This window comes from Bufo bufo, chromosome 1, assembly GCF_905171765.1.
Source record: "Bufo bufo chromosome 1, aBufBuf1.1, whole genome shotgun sequence".
Classification (NCBI taxonomy): Eukaryota; Metazoa; Chordata; class Amphibia; order Anura; family Bufonidae; genus Bufo; species Bufo bufo.
The window spans coordinates 517132304-517154371 of record NC_053389.1 but is presented as its reverse complement, the minus strand read 5'-3'; the positions used below and the strand labels follow the sequence as shown (position 1 = coordinate 517154371).

Genomic DNA, 22068 nt, shown 5'->3' with positions numbered 1-22068 from the left:
CTGAAAATTAATTTCCAGAGAATCTCCTATCAGTGGTCATTGAAAAACGGACACAACACAGACGCAACAAGGATGCCACCCATGTTGTGTCAGTGATTTTAACGGGCCCATAGACTTCCATGGGTGCGTTTGGTCCGCATCACGGACCAAAGTACTGCACGTCTGCATGAATTTTTCACTGACCCACAGTCAGTAAAAAAATGTGTGAACAGACACGTTGAAATAAATGGGTAATAAAATGTCTGTGGAAAGTGCAGACAGCTCACATCTGTGAAAAACGGAAATGTGAAGGAGGCCTTAGTCTATGGGGTGTACCAGTTGGTATCATATAAACGGAAGCCACAACACCAATGTGAACAAAGCCTTCCAATCGAACTAGCTAGTAGCCCAGACATATTAGAGAGTAAATAGCATAATTGCATTCTTTGTTCCATATCTGCACAACGTACCCAGTACTAGTAATACAAATAGTATGCTTAGAAAACAAAGACCAGTTTTTCTTTGAGGCCTCATTCACACCTTTTTTTTTCCCATTTCTGGGCCGTTTTTTGCGCTCCGTATATGGAACCATTCATTTCAATGGTTCCGCAAAAAAAAAACGGAATGTACTCCGTATGCATTCCTTTTCCGTATTTCCGTTTTTCCTTTCCGTTGAAAGATAGAACATGTCCTATTATTGCCCGCAAATCACGTTCCGTGGCTCCATTCAAGTCAATGGGTCTGCAAAAAAAACGGAACACATGTACGGAAATGCATCCGTATGTCTTCCGTATCTGTTCCATTTTTGCAGAACCATCTATTGAAAATTTTATGCCCAGCACAATTTTTCTATGTAATTACTGTATACTGTATATGCCATACGGAAAACCGGAACGGAAACAGAACGGAAACAATGTTTTGACTTACATTGAAAGTCAATGGGAGGCGGATCCATTTTCAATTGCACCATATTGTGTCAGTGAAAACGGATCCATCCCCATTGACTTACATTGTAAGTCAGGACTGATCCGTTTGGCTCCGCATCGTCCAGAGCGGAATGGAGGCTGAACGGAGGCAAACTGATGCATTCTGAGCGGATCCTTATCCATTCAGAATGCATTGGGGCTAAACTGATCCGTTTTGGGCCGCTTGCGAGAGCCTTGAAACGGATCTCACAGGCGGACCCAGAAACGGCAGTGTGAAAGTAGCCTAAGACAGTCCACTTGACTTCTAAGCGCAAAAAGAGCAGCAAATTAAAGGGGTTGTCTCGCTTCAGTAAGAGGCATTTATCATATAGAGAAAGTTAATACGAGGCACTTACTAATGTATTGTATCCATATTGCCTCCTTTACTGGCTGGATTCATTTTTCCATCTCATTATACACTGCTCGTGTCCATGGCTACGACCACCCTGCAATCCATCAGTGGTGGACGTACTTCCACACTATATTAAAAAGTGCTGGCCTATGCACATTTCCACAGTCCCGGCCACCAGAGAAGCCAGTGCCTTTTCATATAAAGTACAAGCACAGCCACCACTTATTAGAATGTGGTCCTAATCCCTGGAAACGAGCAGCGTATAATGTGATGGAAAAATGAATCCAGCCAGCAAAGGAAGCAATATGGACAATCACAATACATTAGTAAGTGCCTTGTATTAACTTTCTCTACATGATAAATGATAAATGCCATTTGCTTTAGTGACAAACCCCTTTAACAGATAAAAATACAAGTTTGGCTGAATCTTTTCCCACAAAATATATATAAATCTATTCAGCTCCTCCTGCTCTATAACATGAAGAGTGTCTATACAATGTAATGGGTTCTCGCTAAAGGAGCCCTCCAGGAGTACAACCCTGAGGGTAAATCGTCAATATCTGATCGTGGAGGTCTGACTCCTGGCACTGCCACCGATCAGCTGTTCGGGAGTGATGTGGCTCATCGGTCACATGGCCTTTTTGCAGTTCAGTCCCATTCAAGTGAATGGGCCTGGGCTGCAATACCAATCACAGCCACTATACAATGTACGGCGCTGTGCTTGGTATGCTGTGAGGAGGCAGCAGCCTCGTCAAACAGCTGATTGTCAGCGGTGCCAGGGCTCAAACCAATCAGATATTGATGACCTATCCAGATGATAGATAATCAGTATTGAACTCTAGGAAAACACCAAATATGTGGTTTAAAGCATTTTGGATACTTTTATTTAATGTAAAGTTCCAGAGCCTATCTCAGGAAGCATAGCATTTGCTCTTTTACGAAGGTTAATCAGGCCAATACCCATTACAGAAGATGAAGAAATGTCACCATAGTGGACATGCCTGGCAACATTAGAAGACCTTCTCATCTGTAGGTTGAGAGCACTGCCAAAATGATCTAGAACAAGACCACCCTGCTGATGGGGTCACTGGGTATCACAGTAATTATGCTGAAATTACTCTAAGGCTCCATTCAGACGTCCATAACGTGTTTTGCGGATCCACGAATCCGCAAAACACGGACAGCGGCAATGTCACGGACACGGACCGCACATTGCTGGCACTAATAGAATATGCCTATTCTTGTCCGCAATTGCGGACAAGAATAGGACATGTTCTATTTTTTTCGGGAACGGAATTGCGGACCTGGAAGTGCGGGTCCGCAATTCCGTGTCCGGGCAGCACATCATGCTGCCCCATAGAAATGAATGGGTCCGCAATTCCGTACTGTGGAGGCGATCACTCTATGTAAATGCTGCTCTTTACCTCCACTTAACGTGCAGCCGATTGTCCGAAAGGAATGCTTCCTACCCCACAATCAGCTGCTCCTCAAAGTGTCTAAATGCAGCTTTAAAGGGATTCTGTCACCAGGTTTCACCCCTGTCAGCTAAACATATGCTGATGTTCAGGGCCTCATCACGATTCCTAATGTGGGCTTCTAAATGTGATCCGTAGCCTTATTTTGCTAAAAAACAGGTTTTACTAACCTGTCACTCAAAGAAATAAGGTGCCCAAGGGGATGTCAAGGGATGCAAGGTGCCGGCCGCACCCGCCGCCGTTCGTGCCCAGCGCCGCCTTTCCAGACTTCTGCACCGCCTCCTAATCCTCTGTGCCGCCTCTCGTGCTCCCTCCTTCCTCCCTCCTTCCTCCCTCCTTCCTCCCTCCTCCCTCCCTCCTCCCTCCTCCCTCCCTCCTCCCTCCTCCCTCCTCCCGCGCCAGCCTCTCAGAGCCCTGTGCGCACGCGCGATATCTTACAGCAGGAGGAGGGGGGATGGAGGGAGAGCGAGAGGCGGCACAGAGGATTAGGAGGCGGTGCAGAAGTCTGTAAAGGAGGCGCTGGGCACGAACTGCGGTGGGTGCGGCGGGCACCTTGCATCCCTTGACATCCCTTTGGGCACCTTATTTCTTTGAGTGACAGGTTAGTAAAACCTGTTTTTTAGCAAAATAAGGCTACGGATCACATTTAGAAGCCCACATTAGGAATCCTGATGAGGCCCTGAACATCAGCATATGTTTAGCTGACAGGGGTGAAACCTGGTGACAGAATCCCTTTAAGATAGCCTTTAACTTAGAGAGTGAGACAAGGGATCTTGAGGTTTTAGTTCAAAACCTAGGAACACAGAGATTCAGATCCAAATAGCTTTCCATCCTGTTTCCCATACATTGATGGGAGACGCCCCACAGTTGTCCTCCAACATTCTCAATGTTTAGCAGCAGTGAAGCCCATAACCTTTTCTTATCACACCCAGTAATGCTCCATGCCTTGAATATTTTGATGGTCCGCCTACAATGGAAATTCTTAGACAAGTTTTTCATTTTTTTTTCCATTTGTGTCTGACAGCAGTTCTGGAATACATGGTGCAGAGCATCAAAATGTCATAATCAGAGGTGAAACCCTGATATCCAGTCCAAAAACTCAGCCCCACCACCTATAGTTACAATAGTGGTGTCTTCCTATGTAGCAGAAGGCTCTTTGGGCATCCTTAGGCTCCTGGGCTTGGTAGTTACCCCCTGCATCCCTATAGCTAAGCCCCTGGGGATTGTTAGTGAACTCAACAAGTGAATATATACGGTAATTTTCACCATAAAGGACAAATATGAATCTAGATCTGCAGTTGTGATGCGTACAATAAATGGCTTTTATTAGGTGCAATAAGTCCTTACAGTTACCAAAACGTAAATGGCTCTATCACTAGGAATAACAGTTCCTGTGGATCCGAACTATTCCACCATTGTATCTGCAAGCTGTTGAAAGCTCTATGTTGTAAATTCCACATGCCTAGTCAGATGGTTACATACTACTGCCAAGATATGATTCATGTAAGGTCTCTGCACTCCAGTACCCAGCACACTGAGTTTCCACAGTACAAAAAAACGGCAAAAAGTCTCACATTTTGGGTGGAGCTCTGCACATGGCATATTTAGAATTGCAGACATAGAGTGTATTATGAACATGGGCTACATAATGGTCCAGTGCAGTCTGCCATAAACAGCTCCTTGCCTTGTGTGGAACTGATTCACGGGGCAATAGGAAATGTTGGATTCTTCTACACCCTACAACCTTATCTTCTGATATTAAAGAGGCTCTGTCACCCGGTTCAAGCCTAACCTACCAGGCATATAGCCTGGTAGGGCTGATGACACAGACAAAAACCATGTAGTAGGTCAAGTATGGGCGAAAAAGCAACTTTTAAAAATATGCAAATGAGGAATTCGAGTACTCAGTGGCGGGCTTATGCCTTCCGAGCACTGCTTCTGCGACTCACCCGTTCTTTTCTAAGGCGGCCTTCTGAGCCTGATCACGCCTCCATGTCCGTTGATTGACAGCGCTAGACCCGCCGGTCTAGCGCTGATATCCCGCACCTGTGCACACGCTGTGCCCAGCAGCAGGTGTGATGCGCAATTCATTGTCTGCAGCGGCACACATGACCCTGCCCATAGTAAGGGCTGTATTACACCAACAGATTATTAGTGATAGGCAATATTCGTTTTCGCCATATTTCACTAATTTTTCCGCATAATATTCGCAATAGATTTGTGAATTCTAGAATTCACGATCTCTAGTCATTATTTTCACGATTGCGCAAATCGGCACTAATGATGCGCATTTTTTTGCACAATACATGCAACTTAATTTTATCAGGTCTGAGTACGGTAGATATTACTGATTGGTGCAGTAAGTATTGTTGTGACATCACAGCACTATGTCTAACAGAGACGCTAATCCCTATTACAGCACAGTTATTCCTATCACACCCTGCACTGGAACCTATCAGCTACACTATATCAGGATATAACCTACACTGACTATCTCCCACTAATTATCTATATTATATATATATGAGCTAAATAACTATGTAATGTAATTGGATAAGGAATAGAATACAGATGAAAGCACAGAGCACAGGAATGTCACTGCTCTCTCTCAGAACTCCATAAAACTGCAGAAAATGGCTGCTGGGGAGGTTCTTATATTGGTTGCTAGGGATGTTTCTAAGCTCTGACAAAGATATTGCAGCCTTCTCATTGGCCCACAAGCAAGAAGGGAGGTTACTGATAAAAAATAAAAAAAACTAGAATATTTGCGATTACGAATATATAGCACTATATTCTAGATTTTTGCGAATTCTCGAAGTACCGATATCCGCGATAAAAATTTGCGATTAGAAAATTTGCGATCAACACTACAGATTATCTGACCAAGTTATGTCCAATCGGACCAATAGTTGGTGTGCAGGGCCGTCACCACCCATAAGCAAGGTACGCTTCCGCGTAGAGCGCACTCTTGCTGGAGGCGCTGGCCCCCGGCCCGCAGTGCCGCCTCCTAGCTAATTTATTCACTTCACTTGCCTCTGTGTAATCTCGCACAGGCGCACTGGCAGAGGCATCGTAAAGTGCACATGCGCCATCTTCCAGCGCACCTCGTTCGACGATACCTCTGCCAGTGCGCCTGTGTGAGATTAAGGTGCTTCTCTGCAATTACACAGAGGCAAGTGAAGTGAATAAATTAGCTAGGAGGCAGCGCTGGGCGGGGAGGGGATCTGTGAATGACATTTATGGGGATCTGTGGTGGATGACACTTATGGGGGATCTGTGGATGACACTGATGGGGGATCTGTAGATGACACTGATGGGGAATCTGTGGATGACACTGATGGGGAATCTGTGGATGACACTAATGGGGATCTGTGGATGACACTGATGGGGGATCTGTAGATGACACTGATGGGGTATCTGTGGATGACACTGATGGGGGATCTGTGGATGACACTGATGGGGGATCTGTGGATGACACTGATGGGGGATCTGTAGATGACACTGATGGGGGATCTGTGGATGACACTGATGGGGGATCTGTAGATGACACTGATGGGGAATCTGTGGATGACACTGATGGGGAATCTGTGGATGACACTGATGGGGAATCTGTGGATGACACTAATGGGGATCTGTGGATGACACTGATGGGGATCTGTGGATGAAATGGTATGTAGCTGGAGGGAGAAAACGTGGTCTTACCACAATGAAGAGTACAGTCTGTATAAAAAGGCGGCTGACAAAAAGTGGCGGGACAAAGGGCGTGGTCAATAGGCAGGGTCAAAGGGGGGGGGGCAAAATTAGCTTTTGCCTAGGGTGGCAAAAATCCTTGCACAAATCCTGTTGGTGTGTATAACAAAAGATCTGTGTGTGTAAATGGCCATCTGACCAATGAATGGTCAGATATCTGTCAGATAATCTGTTGGTGTAATACAGCTCTAAGGAGCAGAAGATTGACGAACAGAGCCAGGGTGCCTGAATGGAGTGACAGGGAACAGTTGAGAATGAGTTTTTCAACAGGTACCACACTCTCCGGGGACTGGGTAAAATATAATCCTTTAAAACCCATTAAGCATCTTAAAGAGGAACTTTTATCGGTCCAAACATTGTAAGATAACTATCAGGCTGTGTAGAGCGGCGCCCCGGGATCTCAATGCACTTACTATTATTTTGGGGTGTCACTCCGTTCTCCCGCTATGCCCCACAGTATTTTAGCTGAATGGTTATACTGGGAGGAGTCTGCCCTGTTTCTCCCTGGGCGTTCCTTCTGTGAGCTCTGTTCTGCGATTGGACAATGCTACAGCCTGGGAGAAGGAACGCCCAGGGAGAAACAGGGCAGACTCCTCCCAGTATAACCATTCAGCTAAAATACCGGGGGGCATAGCGGGAGAACGAAGCGGCACCCCGGAATAATAGTAAGTGCAGTGAGATCCCGGGGCACCGCTCTACACAGCCTAATAGTTATCTTACAATGTTTGGACCGATGAAAGGTCCTCTAACGGGAACCTACTATACTCGCAAAAGAAAAAGTGTATAACACTGTGTCTTTATTACAACAGTATAATACAACACAAAAAACTAAAATTGTTTGAAAACCATTGTACAATTTTATCAGTACTAACAAGTCAGAGGTTTCTCAATTAGATTGAGAAACCCAGTCAGATGAGTAGCAAAACGTCTTCAAGAGAAAGTCCAGTTGCTCTGACTTAGTGTTCATGCAAACGACCGTATGTATTTTGCGGTCCGCAAAACATGGATGCACAAAAAAAAAACGGATGACATCCATGTGATGTCTGTGTTTTATCCTTTTTTTTACGGATCCATTGTAACTGCCTGTCCTTGTCCGCAAAACGGACAAGAATAGAACATGTTCTATTTTTTTTTGCGGAATGGACATGCAAACATACGGAGTAATTTTCGTTTTTTTTCAAGCCTCATTGAAATGAATGGTTCCGCATACGGACCTGTAAAAAGATGGAACGGAAGCTGAAGAAAAATATGTTCGTGTGCATGAGCCCTTACTACTACTCATCTACCATGACCTGGATGAATGAGAACCTTCACAGACAATTGTATATTTTTGTATTTTGATATTGGATCCTAGTGATATTTTTGCACATATTTGCACTTTTTCTACCATATGAATGATATTGTATCCAGTATTACTTGGCATTAGTGGAATATCTTATGGGTTTTTGGACTTTCTCTCCATGTGTGGCATGTTCCTCAACCCAACCCAAGGTTAGGATGTGTGGAATGTTGACTTGCACTTTTGTACATTTTTTTGCAGTGTTTCCCTATTTGATTTTGTTTTATATGTTATCAGGGACTTGACATCAGTTTGTAATGCACTACAGTGGTCCCAACACACTGTAGAGTCATGTGAAGACCATTCTAAGTATATGTGTATGTGACCTTTGTAAATCTATATGTATATCTCCCAGTAGTGCGACATACCTTACAAAAAGTTTTAAAACATCACGTGTCTTATGTAAATGAGGCCTAAAATGTCCACTGAGTTTGCGTTTAGCCTGGAAGTGTTTTTCTAAAGCCTTTATTTTTGCAGTTTTTTTCAAATACAGAATTAAACATTAGACACAGTAGAATAGAAAACAATTCCATTCATCCGTCACCATGATAACAGATACCCGGGTGCAAAAATAAAACAGAGTCCAATATAAAGAGAAATGAAATCAGTGCCTTCCACAATGATGACTCGTATCAATTCGAAAAGGATTCCAGTTGGTACAACCCACTCACATATCATTCTCATCATGCAATTTTCAATTAGGAACGATGGCCATGGCCATTTGGGCCCCCAGCCAAGGTCCTACCCATATCTTATCAAAATGATTAGGTGTCCGTCTAGCCATGTATGTTAATTTCTACAAATGTAATGCTGCATAAATAAGAGGTACCAGTAAGGGAGAGGAGCTCTACAGTTTAGAAGAATAGATTTCCTTGCATAAAACATCAGGAGGTAATTCCCAAAGCCTAGTAAGCTATTCCCAGGGGAGCACACTTCCGGTAAAACATTTAGGTGTTTAGAAACATTATATGCACCTCAGCCCAAAAAGCAGCAAGAACCAGGCATTTCCATATCATATGTATTAGAGTACCCCTTCCCCAACCACACCTGGTACACATGTCACTAGTAAACTTATGCATCCAGACCAAGCGGACCATAGTCAAATATACTGTATGCAAGCAATTGAGATCAGTTGGTCTCTAGCACTAATCATTGAGGAGGTCCAACAAGAGGCCAACTCCCTCTCATCATGAGCCTCTAAGGTCGGAATGTCACTTCCGATATTTAACCCTCTCCGGACCTCTGCCCTACCTGTGCTGCAGAGGTTGGGTCTTTAACAATGGTGCATGCATTTTATACAGAAGACACGCGGGGCTAATATCTGCAATTGGCGATAATGTTGATTGCAGACATTTACCCCTCAAAAGCGATGGTCAAATGTGACCACAGTCTCTGAAAGTGGCAAACCTGAAGTTCTGCACTCCCGGGGCCTCAACGGCTCCCCCGTATGGTTTCTGGCGAGCTATTGATTGTATCTGAAATCCCTGGTCTCTCAAGAAACCAGGGATTTCACAGCTGTAGTACCTATGGAGCTACAATAGCAATTCAATGAAATGTATTATAAAAGCAATCCTCATCAGACCTAAGATCAGACCCCCAATCTTCATCAGACCTCAGATCAGATCAATCATCATCATCAGGCTTCTGTCCAGACCCCCAAATCAGACCCCAATCTTAATCAGACCACAGTCCTCATCAGACCCTAAATCAGACCCCCATTCCTAATCACACCTCAGATCAGACACCCATCAGACCTCATATAAGACTTCCAAATCAGATCCCCATTCCTAATTAGACCTCAGATCAGACCCCCAAATCAGACCTCTAATTCATTATTAGACCTCAGATCAGACCCCCATCAGACCTAAGATCAGATCCCCATTCCTCGCGAGACATTAGATCAGATCCTATCAGACCTCAGATTAAACCCCATCAGTCCTCAAATCAGACCCCATTCTTCATTAGACCTTAGATCAGATCCCCATCAAAGTAAATAAATGAATTTACCTCTCCTGCTCCGGACAGCACTGCTATTCTGCAAATCCAGTGGTGCTTCCTGCCCTCAGAGCAGTGAATACTGTTGCTGGCTGTACTTACCTCTCCCTGGTCTTCTCCGGGCACCTTGCTCAGTTATGCTGAGATTTTAGGGACAATTGGCCATACTTTTAGAAAAGCTATACATTATGTATAGCAAGGTGGAAAGAGTTTGGGGGGAAGGGGTAAAAACTTATGACAGGTTCCCTTTAATTCGTTCTTTTCATAGTGATGTGTGGTGTTTTCAGGTAATAAGGCATTTTAATCTAATCAGCTCAGCGTATAGGAGCCTTGGCATGGTTTTGCATTACTATTTAGATATATTATGTACACTGATTTGTCTAAAAAAAAATATATGTTATTTCCACTGACAGCTGTGTTTTTTCTGAAGCTACAAAGCGAACCTTTGTGTAATAATCCCATTTGTCCAGTGGAAAGATTGGCATTAAAGTGCAGAGGTCTTAACAGTTTACTTAAAACAGTGGATCCATTTCATAAACTACATGTGGTTGACTTACACCACAGCTAAACAAATTTCACTACATTCCTTCTGTGACCTAACCTACAGTGTCATATTTAATGTAACACTTTGACAAACTGGAAAATTAGAATTCTTTCAAATAGCAATATACAAAGACCTCAAAAATTCATCATCAAGGTGAGAAAAAAAATCTTGATCCCCTTATCCTCATCTACAGGAAAACTGGTCCCACTGGTGAAGTGAGAAAGGAAATACAAGAAACAATAGACTTACAGAAGCAAGTTTCCCAACAGCCAGATGTCAGTCATTGTTCTGTTCACTTCTTATTCATGTTGATGTATCAGTAATGAGGAGAATGTATTGACTTGTGCTTTATGAAAACAGTTTTTATTTTTCGACTAGTAAGGAATTGCCACTGTACTGGTATCTAGCTCAGATTTGGCCATCAGGGGACTAGAATGGTCTCCAGTAGTTACGAATGAGATAAGTATAGGCCCATCCATAACTGGGCCTATAAAGTACATTAGAAAATTATTATACTTGTAACTGGGTTTTTTTTTAACTCTTTTTATGGTTTATTTAACCTATTTTTTATGCTGACTATATGTTTGATTTTAAGAATAGGGGTTCTGATGTAATTAGAAGCAGACATGCACTACTATATTCATACAGCTGGATGGTGGACCATCAGAATAATTTTCTCTGGTGGGCCCAAGGTGCAGTACCTGAGTCCAACACTGGTTAACACAGGAGTACAGTCACGCATTAGTGCAGCCTGGCAGTTATAGGGCATAATTCCATCCATAGCAATAGCAGTTTGGAATTTGTTTCCCAATTTTATCTTTCAGTTGATTTGGTCCTATAACCACCAATTTACTTGACAGGCTTCCCTCAGACTTTGCTTTTGTATGTTCATTTGTTTGCATGCATTAGGTATTATGTGGTGTATATAGGATATATACAGAGGAGGGTGGCTAATGAGCAGCAGCAGCACTGCCGTCGCCTACATTACCACAGCCCCACATTCTGTCTTCTGCTCCTCTCTGTACTTCAGTTGTCTCCTCATGATCTCCATTCCTACAGGGATCATAATCCCTGACAAGTAGAGCAGAGAGGAGGATTAGGCAGCTCTTTAGCTCAGTGTTCTGAAGTAACTGGTCCTCCTGTCTGATTTGGTTTTGTGCGTACTGATAGAATGGCGGCCATTTTAATTCCCCTAATGATTGCTCCCTAGACAAAATAAGCCATTTAAACTAATGAAAGGTAATTGGGAATAGTAATTGGGAATATATTTATAATAAAATAATACTTTTTCAGTTTTTTCAGTAATTTTATTTTATGAATTCCTGGAGAACCCCTTTAAGGCGGCCATAGACATTAGACAAAAGTTAATCAAAACAGACGATTTTAACCAAAATGAACGTTCGTCTGTTAAATTATCTTCTGGATCATTATCATCTGAAGTCAGCCATGTTTAATATTTCGGCCTGATTTAGACAAAATATCTTTTGTTTAGACAAAATATCTTTCTTTCTGGAAAAGATGTTTCTAGAAAGATTGTCCGGTTTCAATGAACATGCATGAGCAGTTTGAACAACTGTAATAGCCAATATGAATCAAATGTGTATGGCCGTGTATGTGAAACGTACATTCACCAAATGTTTGTTCAACTGCTATTCAACTATCAACCAACTTTTACTTAATGTGCATGGCCAGCTTTATTCATTGATAACTGAGAGGAGAAGGACATTTATAGTGGTTGTCTCACTTCAGCAAATGGCATTTATCATGTAGAGAAAGTTAATACAATGCACTTACTAATGTATTGTGATATTTTGACTCCTTTTCTGGCTTGATTCATTTTTCCATCACATTATACATTGCTCGTTTCCAGGGGTTAGGACCACCCTGCAGTCCAGCAGTGGTAGCCGTGCTTGCACTTTATAGGAAAATGAACTGGCCCCGCTGGTGCCCAGGACTGTGGGAATGCACATAGGCCAGCACATTTTCCTATAGTGTGGAAGCATGTCCACCACTGTTGGATTGCAGGGTGGTCGTAGCCCTGGAAAAACGTAGTGTATAATGCCATGGAAAAATGAATCAAACCAGCAAAGGAAGCAATATGGACAATCACAATACATTAGTAAGTGCCTTGTATTAACTGTCTCTACGTAATAAGTGCCATTTACTGAAGTGAGACAACCCTTTTAGTGTAAAAACAGTCAACAAAGGCATCTGAGGCTCATGTAATGTGCTAGCTATAGTACATATTATATTATCACACATCAATTAATAAGGTGCTACCTTTGGTTGACTCTCCCATAGTTAATGAAATGCAAGTTTAGTATTTTCCTTCCGTATTTGAGATGCTAAACAATCCTTCTAGACTGAATCAGTTATACTGTAGAACTGAATGAAAAATGTGGTAAAGTGTGTAATCTTGTCCTGCAGTATAGGCCCGAGATCAGGTCTTGGAGACCACCATAACAGGTGTGCGGTGAATGTTCAATAAACTTTATTAGGAAAGCACCAGACAATCATTTCCAGCAAACATGCTGCATAGTTGTTACCGGACTAAGCATGTCTTTGAATCTGCTTTGCAGTTACATTTTCACTGTAGACTACATTTATACTGTGTATAGTTACATATACATAATATATATATATATATATATATATATATATATATATACCAGGACATCGCACTGTATATGCATAACCATGTCCCTTTAAGTCAAGGAAAAATAATGACTAACCAGAGGCATTGGTAGAAGGATGTATTAAAACGTCACCCATAAATAGTAGGGGAGGTGTGAAAGCATTCTATAGAGAGTGTCATACAAAGCTAATGCGTCGTTCATGATAAAAAACGGAGCCCTATTCTAATTAAAGCATTACTCTTAATGACTCTTTACCATTCCCAGACTCCTCTCACTAGCACAGATGAACTCAAACCACCTCAATCCTCACTCGGTAGAAAAGGGAGAGGCAAATTACCATGTTTCTCCTGCAATATAGACTTTGATGGGTGGCAGGGAAGAGCAGCATTGCAAGTGAAACCCTGTAATTTGCTTTTCTCAGAAAACTCTACGTTTTTTCCACTCGAAGGTTGAGGTTACTCTCATATACGTTCTGTTAAGTGGAAGTGACTTGACTACAAGGAGGTCAGTACACCTGTGCACAATGAGTGTTTCTCCCAGACTTCTTTTCCTTATACCAATGCTCTAGGTAGAGGAATGCCAAGCTGGATCCATGCAGAATAAATACTCTGTCAAGAAAGCCAAAGTTGCATTCCATTCTCTACTCCCCCAAGCAAAGTTATTATTACTTAAATATATTTTCAAGGCGGTAACAACCCAGTGTCAGACATATCAGCTAAGAATGATCCTGTACCAGGTAGTACCACCTAGAAACCTCAAGCTTTAACTTCCTAGCCCTGATAATCTGCACGTTTTCATGTCATCATCTAGCTCCTAGATCAGGTTCACTTTATTACTTGACAGGTACATATAAACATAAAGAACCCAAGAGTTTTCCAAAGAAGATGTCTATCTGAGAAACTCCCAGAAATTCCCAAGCCAAAGTAGACACACTATTTCCACATGCATTGAGCAGTCCTACCTCTTCATCTATATATTTGCCACCAGACATGCTGTCCTTCGGTTGCCAGGAGCTCTGATTGAGATTTCAGTGAAGTATGATTTAAGGGAGGAAGATCCTGCATTGTGTAAAGGCACAGCTAGGAAAGGAGGGGAAGGAGGTGGCTGAGAGCATGATTATTGCTGGCCAGGTTCCAATGTTTGTTCTGCTTGGTTTTGGCATAGATGACAGCCGTGTTGAACTCAGACACAACCCGAGGGCTCATGAAACACCAGAAAAAGAAATAAGGTGCTTTGAGCCACAAAAGTTATCGTCTTCAATAGCATGCTCAAACATCTGTACACTTTGGCTCATCTGGCTGACGCATTACATGTTTCATCACCCAAACAGGACGGTTGCTATTGTGAATTGTTAGTTCTGGGGGAGGGATACTGAAAATGTAATGTGATGTGTTCTATAAAGAGATGATAAAAAAAACTGGAAGTATTTTAATCATATTAAAGGAAATAGTGAATGTGAAAAGAATTGGAACCAAACGACCTGTGAAGAAGCAATGTATTGGAGAAGGGCTGGATTGGGTGGACCCTGTATTAGGGCACGTTCACAATTTCCTAGGCTGAAGCAAAGTATAGTGCTCAATACTGCAAGTGTATGGGATTTTCAAAACCCCATAGACAAACTGAGGAAACATTTATTTTAGCAACATATTTGCTCTATTGGTGACAGGCTTTACTTGTGTCGTTCCCTGCTTCTGTTCCACACCGTTCCGCATCTCCGGATTTGCGGACCCATCCAAGTCAATGGGTCCTCACCTGTGATGCGGAATGCACAATGAACGGTGCTCGTGTATTGCAGATCCGCATATGCGGTCCGCAATACGGCAACAGGACACCTAAGGAGGCCTTACATTTTTTTTCCCCCAAAAGAATTAGCAGCAGGAGGTGGAGAAAGCTCATGAATATTTAGGACTCATCGACATGTGCTAGAGCTGTTCAGTACAAGATTTTAGCAAAACGTCTGGGTCAAATATAGAAAGTGACCCAGAATTTTACTAAGGGGATCTGATTAGTTTATATTGCCTTTAGTTAGGAAAACTAGTGACAGATCCCCTTTAAAGGATGAAATCTGCAGCCAAACCCACGTAAAAACCTACGCATGTACTGGGCAACCCTTTCAAAAGCTATGGGGCTCAATATTTTTTTTTACACTTCTGTATGTAGGATTTATAGCAAGTACATGTTGTGTCTCTATACAGTAATTTATATTATGATCTGAATTTGTGGGTGAAATTGGGGTTATCAACATCAATATAGTAATGGCCGGACTGGGGGGGCAGAGCCCTTAGGGGAGGCCACATGACGGGGGGTTTGGTTTAGAGAGACCCCAGATTGTGGGCATAGGTCAGTGGGGTTGGATGGGATGGGTTATGTAATCCCTGGGGGGGGGGGGGTAGGATTGGCCAGTTTGAGTGTAGGGGTGGAGATTTAGGGGTAAAAAGGGGAAAAGAGGGGAAGAAGGGAGCCATTTTAGGTGAGATTAGAGAGCTGAGGCACGTTGTTAGATAGCGCTCACCTTAGCCATGGAGCAGCTTGAAGAGGCCATCAAGGAGTTGAGGGCGGCGGCGGAGATTAGTGGCACCGACGGAGTCCAGGACCAGGTGCAGCTGCTGTTACAGGGGGCGGCTGGGGCTCCTGTCCCGCCCCAGCCATCTGTAACTCGGCGGCGGCGTGCCAGGCCGCCAGCGCGCTATAGTCCTCTTCCTCCCCCCCCTTCCCCGGGCTCAGCGCTGGATTCTGAACCCTTCCGAGGACCCTTCACATCAAGGCACAGCGGGGAAAGTTTCCTCCCGTATGCCCCAACAGCGAAGGAATCCACTATGTAAGGGGGAGCCCCCGACATGGCCAGACTAGGTCACCTCGTACTGCAGGGAGAGGCGGAGTGGGTTCCGGACCAGGCACGGCGGGCACCTTCACAAACCCGAGCGAGGAAGGTGCCCCCCAGCATGAGCAGGCTATCCTGAGGCACGGGGCTGCTGCGAGTCCGGAGGCAGTGTGCAGCAGGCCCCCTTCAATGAGGCAGCAGCAAGTAAGGAGCTCCGCCCCCGTGAGCCAACCATGGAGGAGACCAACTCCATCGTCCCTGACCTGAGCACTGCCAGCGGACAGTGTGAAGAAGGAACTTCTTCAGGATCCAGAAGATCGTCGCTGAGGAGTGGTCATCTGGAATCAGGATCTTCGGCTGATGGGGACACAGAACCCAGGCAGCCAGGTGAGATTTTGTGGGGACCTTTAGCACAGTTTTGGACAGGTATGAGTAATGGAGGTGGTGGGGGGCCCCAGATGGATTTAGTTAGGGGTTTGGGACAGCTTCTGGGGGGCTAGCGGGCTTACTAGCGGGATGGGGTATGGGGGGGTATCCCCATTGCCAGTGTGGGGTGTGGCGGGGGTTCCCGGAGGGTCTGGGACTGTGGGGGGAGGTAGGCTGGGGGAGACAAGTAATGTGGCATTGGTACAAACGCAGGTGGGCGGCGACGCAGAGGAAGAAACAGTGAGGTTGGATGATAAGGCAAGGGGGAGGTATATGTCTGTTTGAGGGTCCGTTGGGGGCTCATTTGAAACAAGAGGTGAAGGAGCGAATCTGGAAAGGGGAGTACATGGAGATTTTTTTCTCTGCTTCCACTGGAAAGATTTAACCTAGATAGGGCAAGGAGGGAAAAGGGCAAAAAAGAGGATGAAGAAAAGCGAAGATTTCGGTTAATACCGCAAATGTTTTCTAATTGGTTGCAGGCGTTTGCGATATTGGCAAGTGTGATTGGGGAGTAGGCTCCGGAGTGTTGTTCGGCGCTGTTTTGCTATTTGGACACGATTGGTGAGGCGTATTGGGTGTATGGGGGGATAGCTTGGCTGCGCTATGACGAACAGTTCCGGCAGTCCGGAAATGAGATGGGACCACAAGGATATAGCTTTGTGGTTGAAGGTGACTGCGCCGGTTAGATCGGGTCAGTCCTTTCGAGGGGAATCCGGAGGTGGGAGTTCATCCCATATCGCAACAGCGGCCGCGAAGGGATTGTGTTTCTCGTTTAACGGGAGTGGCTGTAAGTTTGGGGCAAAATGTAAGTTCAAGCATGAGTGCTCTGTATGTGGGGGGTCCCATGGAGCGGCATGATGCTTTAAGAGCAGTATACAGAGGGGGGGGGGGGATATCAATAGCAAAGGGGGAGACGCCGGTACGTCTGGAAAAGATGGAGCTGTACCTCGGTAGATACCCGGATAAAGGGGCTGCGGCATTGCTTAGGGAGGGTTTTTTAGTGGGATTTAAGTTCATTCAGTTTGTTCCAGGTGATTGTTAAAAAGAAACTTGCAGTCGGCTAGGGAGCATACGGAGGTGGTGGCTGATAAACTTTACAGAGAGGTCATGCTAGGGCGGATGGCTGGCCCGTTTGCGGAACCGCCATTCGTGAATTTGCGGGTGTCACTGCTGGGGTAGTCCCAAAGAAGGAGGCGAGTAAGTTTCGACTTATTCATCACCTGTCTTTTCCGAAGGGATCATCGGTCAATCCCGGTATTGACCCTGCCTTGTGTTCGGTGGTCATATACAGTACAGACCAAAAGTTTGGACACACCTTCTCATTCAAAGAGTTTTTTTTATTTTCATGACTATGAAAATTGTAGATTCACACTGAAGGCATCAAAACTATGAATTAACACATGTGGAATTATATACATAACAAACAAGTGTGAAACAACTGAAAATATGTCATATTCTAGGTTCTTCAAAGTAGCCACCTTTTGCTTTGATTACTGCTTTGCACACTCTTGGCATTCTCTTGATGAGCTTCAAGAGGTAGTCCCCTGAAATGGTTTTCACTTCACAGGTGTGCCTTGTCAGGTTTAATAAGTGGGATTTCTTGCCTTATAAATGGGGTTGGGACCATCAGTGGCGTTGAGGAGAAGTCAGGTGGATACACAGCTGATAGTCCTACTGAATAGACTGTATTATGGCAAGAAAAAAGCAGCTAAGTAAAGAAAAACTAGTGGCCATCATTACTTTAAGAAATGAAGGTCAGTCAATCAGCTGAAAAATTGGGAAAAGTTTGAAAGTAAGGGCTATTTGACCATGAAGGAGAGTGATGGGGTGCTGCACCAGATGACCTGGCCTCCACAGTCACCGGACCTGAACCCAATCGAGATGGTTTGGGGTGAGCTGGACCGCAGAGTGAAGGCAAAAGGGCCAACAAGTGCTAAGCATCTCTGGGAACTCTTTCAAGACTGTTGGAAGACCATTTCAGGGGACTACCTCTTGAAGCTCATCAAGAGAATGCCAAGAGTGTGCAAAGCAGTAATCAAAGCAAAAGGTGGCTACTTTGAAGAACCTAGAATATGTTATATTTTCAGTTGTTTCACACTTGTTTGTTATGTATATAATTCCACATGTGTTAATTCATAGTTTTGATGCCTTCATAGTCATGAAAATAAAGAAAACTCTTTGAATGAGAAGGTGTGTCCAAACTTTTGGTCTGTACTGTACCTCATTTGGCACAGCAGTGGTGTGGGTTAAAAAGTGTGCGGAGCGTTACTAGCAAAGACGGATATTGAGGCTGCGTTTAGGTTACTGCCAGTGCACCCGGATTGTCTGCATTTGTTGGGGTGTTTTGGGGACGTTTTTTTTTTTCGAGGATCGTTGCCTGCCGATGGGTTGTTCCCTATCGTGCGCATATTTTGAGATGTTTAGTTCGTTTTTGGAATGGTCGGTGGTGGACGCCTCAGGTTGTGAATCTATTATTCACTACCTGGACGATTTTCTGTGTATTGGCCCTCCGGAGTCGCGGGTTTGTGCATTGTTGTTGCATACCTTGGGTACGTTGTTTGAGTCGTTTGGGGTTCCATTGGCAACGGATAGTGATTGGGGATAGTGATTGATACGATTAGGATGGAATGTAGATTGCCTAGGGACAAGTTGGAAGACTTGAAGAGGGATGTAGCAAGGGCACAGCGGTTAAAGAAGATACAATTGCGTGAACTTCAATCACTGTTAGGTAAACTAAATTTTGCGTGCCGGATTATGCCCATGGGGAGGGTTTTTAACAGGAGATTAGCAGGAGCGATGGCGGGATAAGTTGCACCACACCACTACATTCGTTTGGATAAGGAATTGAGGGCGGACTTGCAAGTTTGGAGCTCATTTTTGGAGATGTATAACGGTCGCTCGTTATTCATGGGAGGGTGGTGGACTCATTTGTTTTCGAGCTGTTTACTGATGCGGCAGGGAGTTGTTGTTTTTTTTGCGGCTGCCAATGGTGTCCTGGAAGTTGGCCAGCTAGTTGGGTCGAAAAAGGGCTGGGTAAAGAATTTAGCATTGTTGGAACTCTTTCCTATAGTAGTGTTGGTTATGTTGCGGGGGGAGATTTTTCGGGATAGGAAGGTTCGCTTCCACTGTAATAATTTGGGGGTAGTTTAGGCAATAAAAGGATTGTTGGCCTCATTGCCATTAGTGGTACGGATGCTACAGCGGCTGGTATTAGTATTTGTCACTCAATACCTGGGTGGTGGCGGTGCATGTGCCGGGGGTCGATAATTGTATTGCTAATGCTCTCTCTCGTTTACAGTGGAAGTGTTTTCAGCAGCTGGCACCAGAGGTGGAGGGGTTTGGGCTGCCATGCCAGACTTGTCTGTGGGATCTCCTGGAGGGACCGTAGCAGGCCTCATTCAGGCTTCGTTGGTGCCCGGTATGTGGGATACATATTTGAAAGCATGGCAGTATTGGAAGGATTGGTGTAGTAGGCTTGATGTTGGGAACGATGATTTAGACTTTTCTTTGTTGATGTTTGTAGGTCATTGTAGGGATGAAGGTTGGTCGATGAGCAAAATGAATAGATAAATAGCAGGGTTGGCGTTCAGGTTTAAGTTGAGAAGAATGACGGACTTTACTAAGTCATTTCTGGTCATTCGGGCGTTAAAGGGTTGGCGTAGGTTAAGGATGGGGGAGGATAGTAGGAGGCCGGTGTCTTTTGCATTACTTTTGGAGTTAGGGGAACAGTTAAAGGGTGTATACAGTTTGGCGTGAGAGGTGCGTCTTTTTTGATTAGCTTTTTCCTTGGCGTTTTTTGGAGCGTTATGCTTAGGGGAGCTGGTTTGTCCGACAGTGAGATGGAAGGGAGGGTTATTGAGGGATGACATGGATTTGTTCCATGATAGGGTAGAATTCGTAATAGGCCATTCAAAGACGGATATAGAAGGAAGGGGCCAGAGAGTGGCTTTGTTTGCTATTCCAGATTGTGCAATGTGTCTAGTCCATTGCATGCTGGAGTACGGGGCAGAGGTGAAAGATGGGGTGTTGCCGTTGTTGGTGCACACCGATGGATCCTTTTTATCCCGCTTTCAGTTTTCAGCAGTTTTTACACAGTGTTTAGAGCGGTTGGGGTTGGGTCAAGCAAGGTATTCCAGCCTATATTCGGTTGAATCGATTGTAGTTAAGGAAGTTGGGGGGAATTATTATTATTTTTTTAGGTGGTAGCAGTATTGTTCCTTGCTTCATTTTCTCATTACAGGTGCAGTACCCGCTCTGGTGTAGATATTGGGACATTCATATGTCTTTTGGAGGGCTATATGGGCAGCGGTTTGGCCGGATGGTCAGCAACTGGGTTTCGATCGATCGGCGGTTGTGGTAAGGTGGCTGGGGTATGGTGTGGAGTGGGGTGCTGCCAGAGGTGCACCGTTTTGTTAAGCAGGATACGGCACCTGACGTGTTAGTGGTACATGCGGGTGGGAAGGATTTGGCGGCGCGGCCATTTTGGCGGTCCGATGGAGTGCATCTAAATGCAGTCGGGCAGGATATGTGGAGTCTGGCGTTGCAGGAGGGGAATGAAACTGCCTTGAGAATGTGGAGGGACGCACAGAATTAAGGGGTCAAATCTGTGCATTAGTGGTGGTGGGGGGTCTTTGAAGTTGGTGATATTCACGGGTGAGGATGTTGGGAGGGCTCCACATTGGGGCTGGACTCCCATGGTAGGTGAGCAGTTGTGGGGGAAGTAAAGGGGGCCATTCAGTGGTGCTTCCGAGCTGGCGGGCAACGGCTGGAGGCAAGATGACTCACCCCAGTGGGGTAACTCAGTTTTGGGGCTTCAAGGACCTCCCCCGGAAGTAATGGTTACGTTTATGTTTGATAACTAAGTGGTTATGGTTATTTATATAGTTTATGTTAATAAACGGCTGCTGTGGCCAATTTATTCCAGCCTGGTGTCCGAGTTTTATTAAGGGGTTGATAGGGTGTAGAATGCTGAGTTGGATATTTATTGGTTGGTAAGGAGTTAATAAGGGGCAAAGAAGTATGCGAGGGGCGAATGGGTATAACCAATACCCTCGTCAAGTAATGGCCGGACTGGGGGGGCAGAGCCCTTAGGGGAGGCCACGTGATGGGGGGTTTGGTTTAGAGAGACCCCGGGGTGTGGGGATAGGTCAGTGGGGTTGGATGGGATGGGTTAGGTAATCCCCGGGGGGGTAGGATTGGCCAGTTTGAGTGTAGGAGTGTAGGGGTGGAGATTTAGGGGTAAAAAGTGGAAAAGAGGGGGAAAAGGGAGCCATTTTAGGTGATATTAGAGAGTTCCCACCCACCCTATTATTGTGAATGTTTCAAGTTATCGGAAAGTTCCAGGATTTTTCGTAAAGGGGGTTGGTCTTGGGGGTTGGTGGAGATAGCGTGAAAGGGGGACGGGAGTTTGTCACGGCGGCTATGGCGGTGGGGGGGTCCTTGAAGTTGGTGATATTCGCAGGTGTGGATATTGGGAGGGCTCCACGGTTGGGGCTGGACTCTCATGGTGGGCGAGCAGTTGTGGCGGAAGTAATGAGGGCCATTCAGTGGTGCTTCCGAGCTGGCGGACAACGGCTGGAGGCAAGATGGCTCACCCCGGTGGGGTAACTCCGTTTTGGGGCTTCAAGGACCTCCCCCGGAAGTAATGGTTACGTTTATGTTTGATAACTAAGTAGTTATGGTCATTTATATAATTTATGTTAATAAACGGCTGCTGTGGCCAATTTATTCCAGCCTGGTGTCCGAGTTTTATTAGGGGTTGATGGGGTGTAGGACGCTGGGTTGGA

At 44.8% G+C, this 22068-nt stretch overlaps 1 protein-coding gene across 1 annotated transcript in view; it reads right to left on the bottom strand.

Annotated features, from left to right (window-relative positions):
* Window positions 1–14145, bottom strand: part of CAV1 (caveolin 1) — a 54581-nt gene extending 40436 nt beyond the window's left edge. Inside the window, exon 1 of the mRNA XM_040411355.1 lies at window positions 13997–14145. Coding sequence (XP_040267289.1) covers window positions 13997–14026 — 30 coding nt within the window. The 5' untranslated portion in view covers window positions 14027–14145. The remainder of the gene's footprint in view (window positions 1–13996) is intronic.
* Window positions 14146–22068: the final 7923 nt, after the last annotated feature.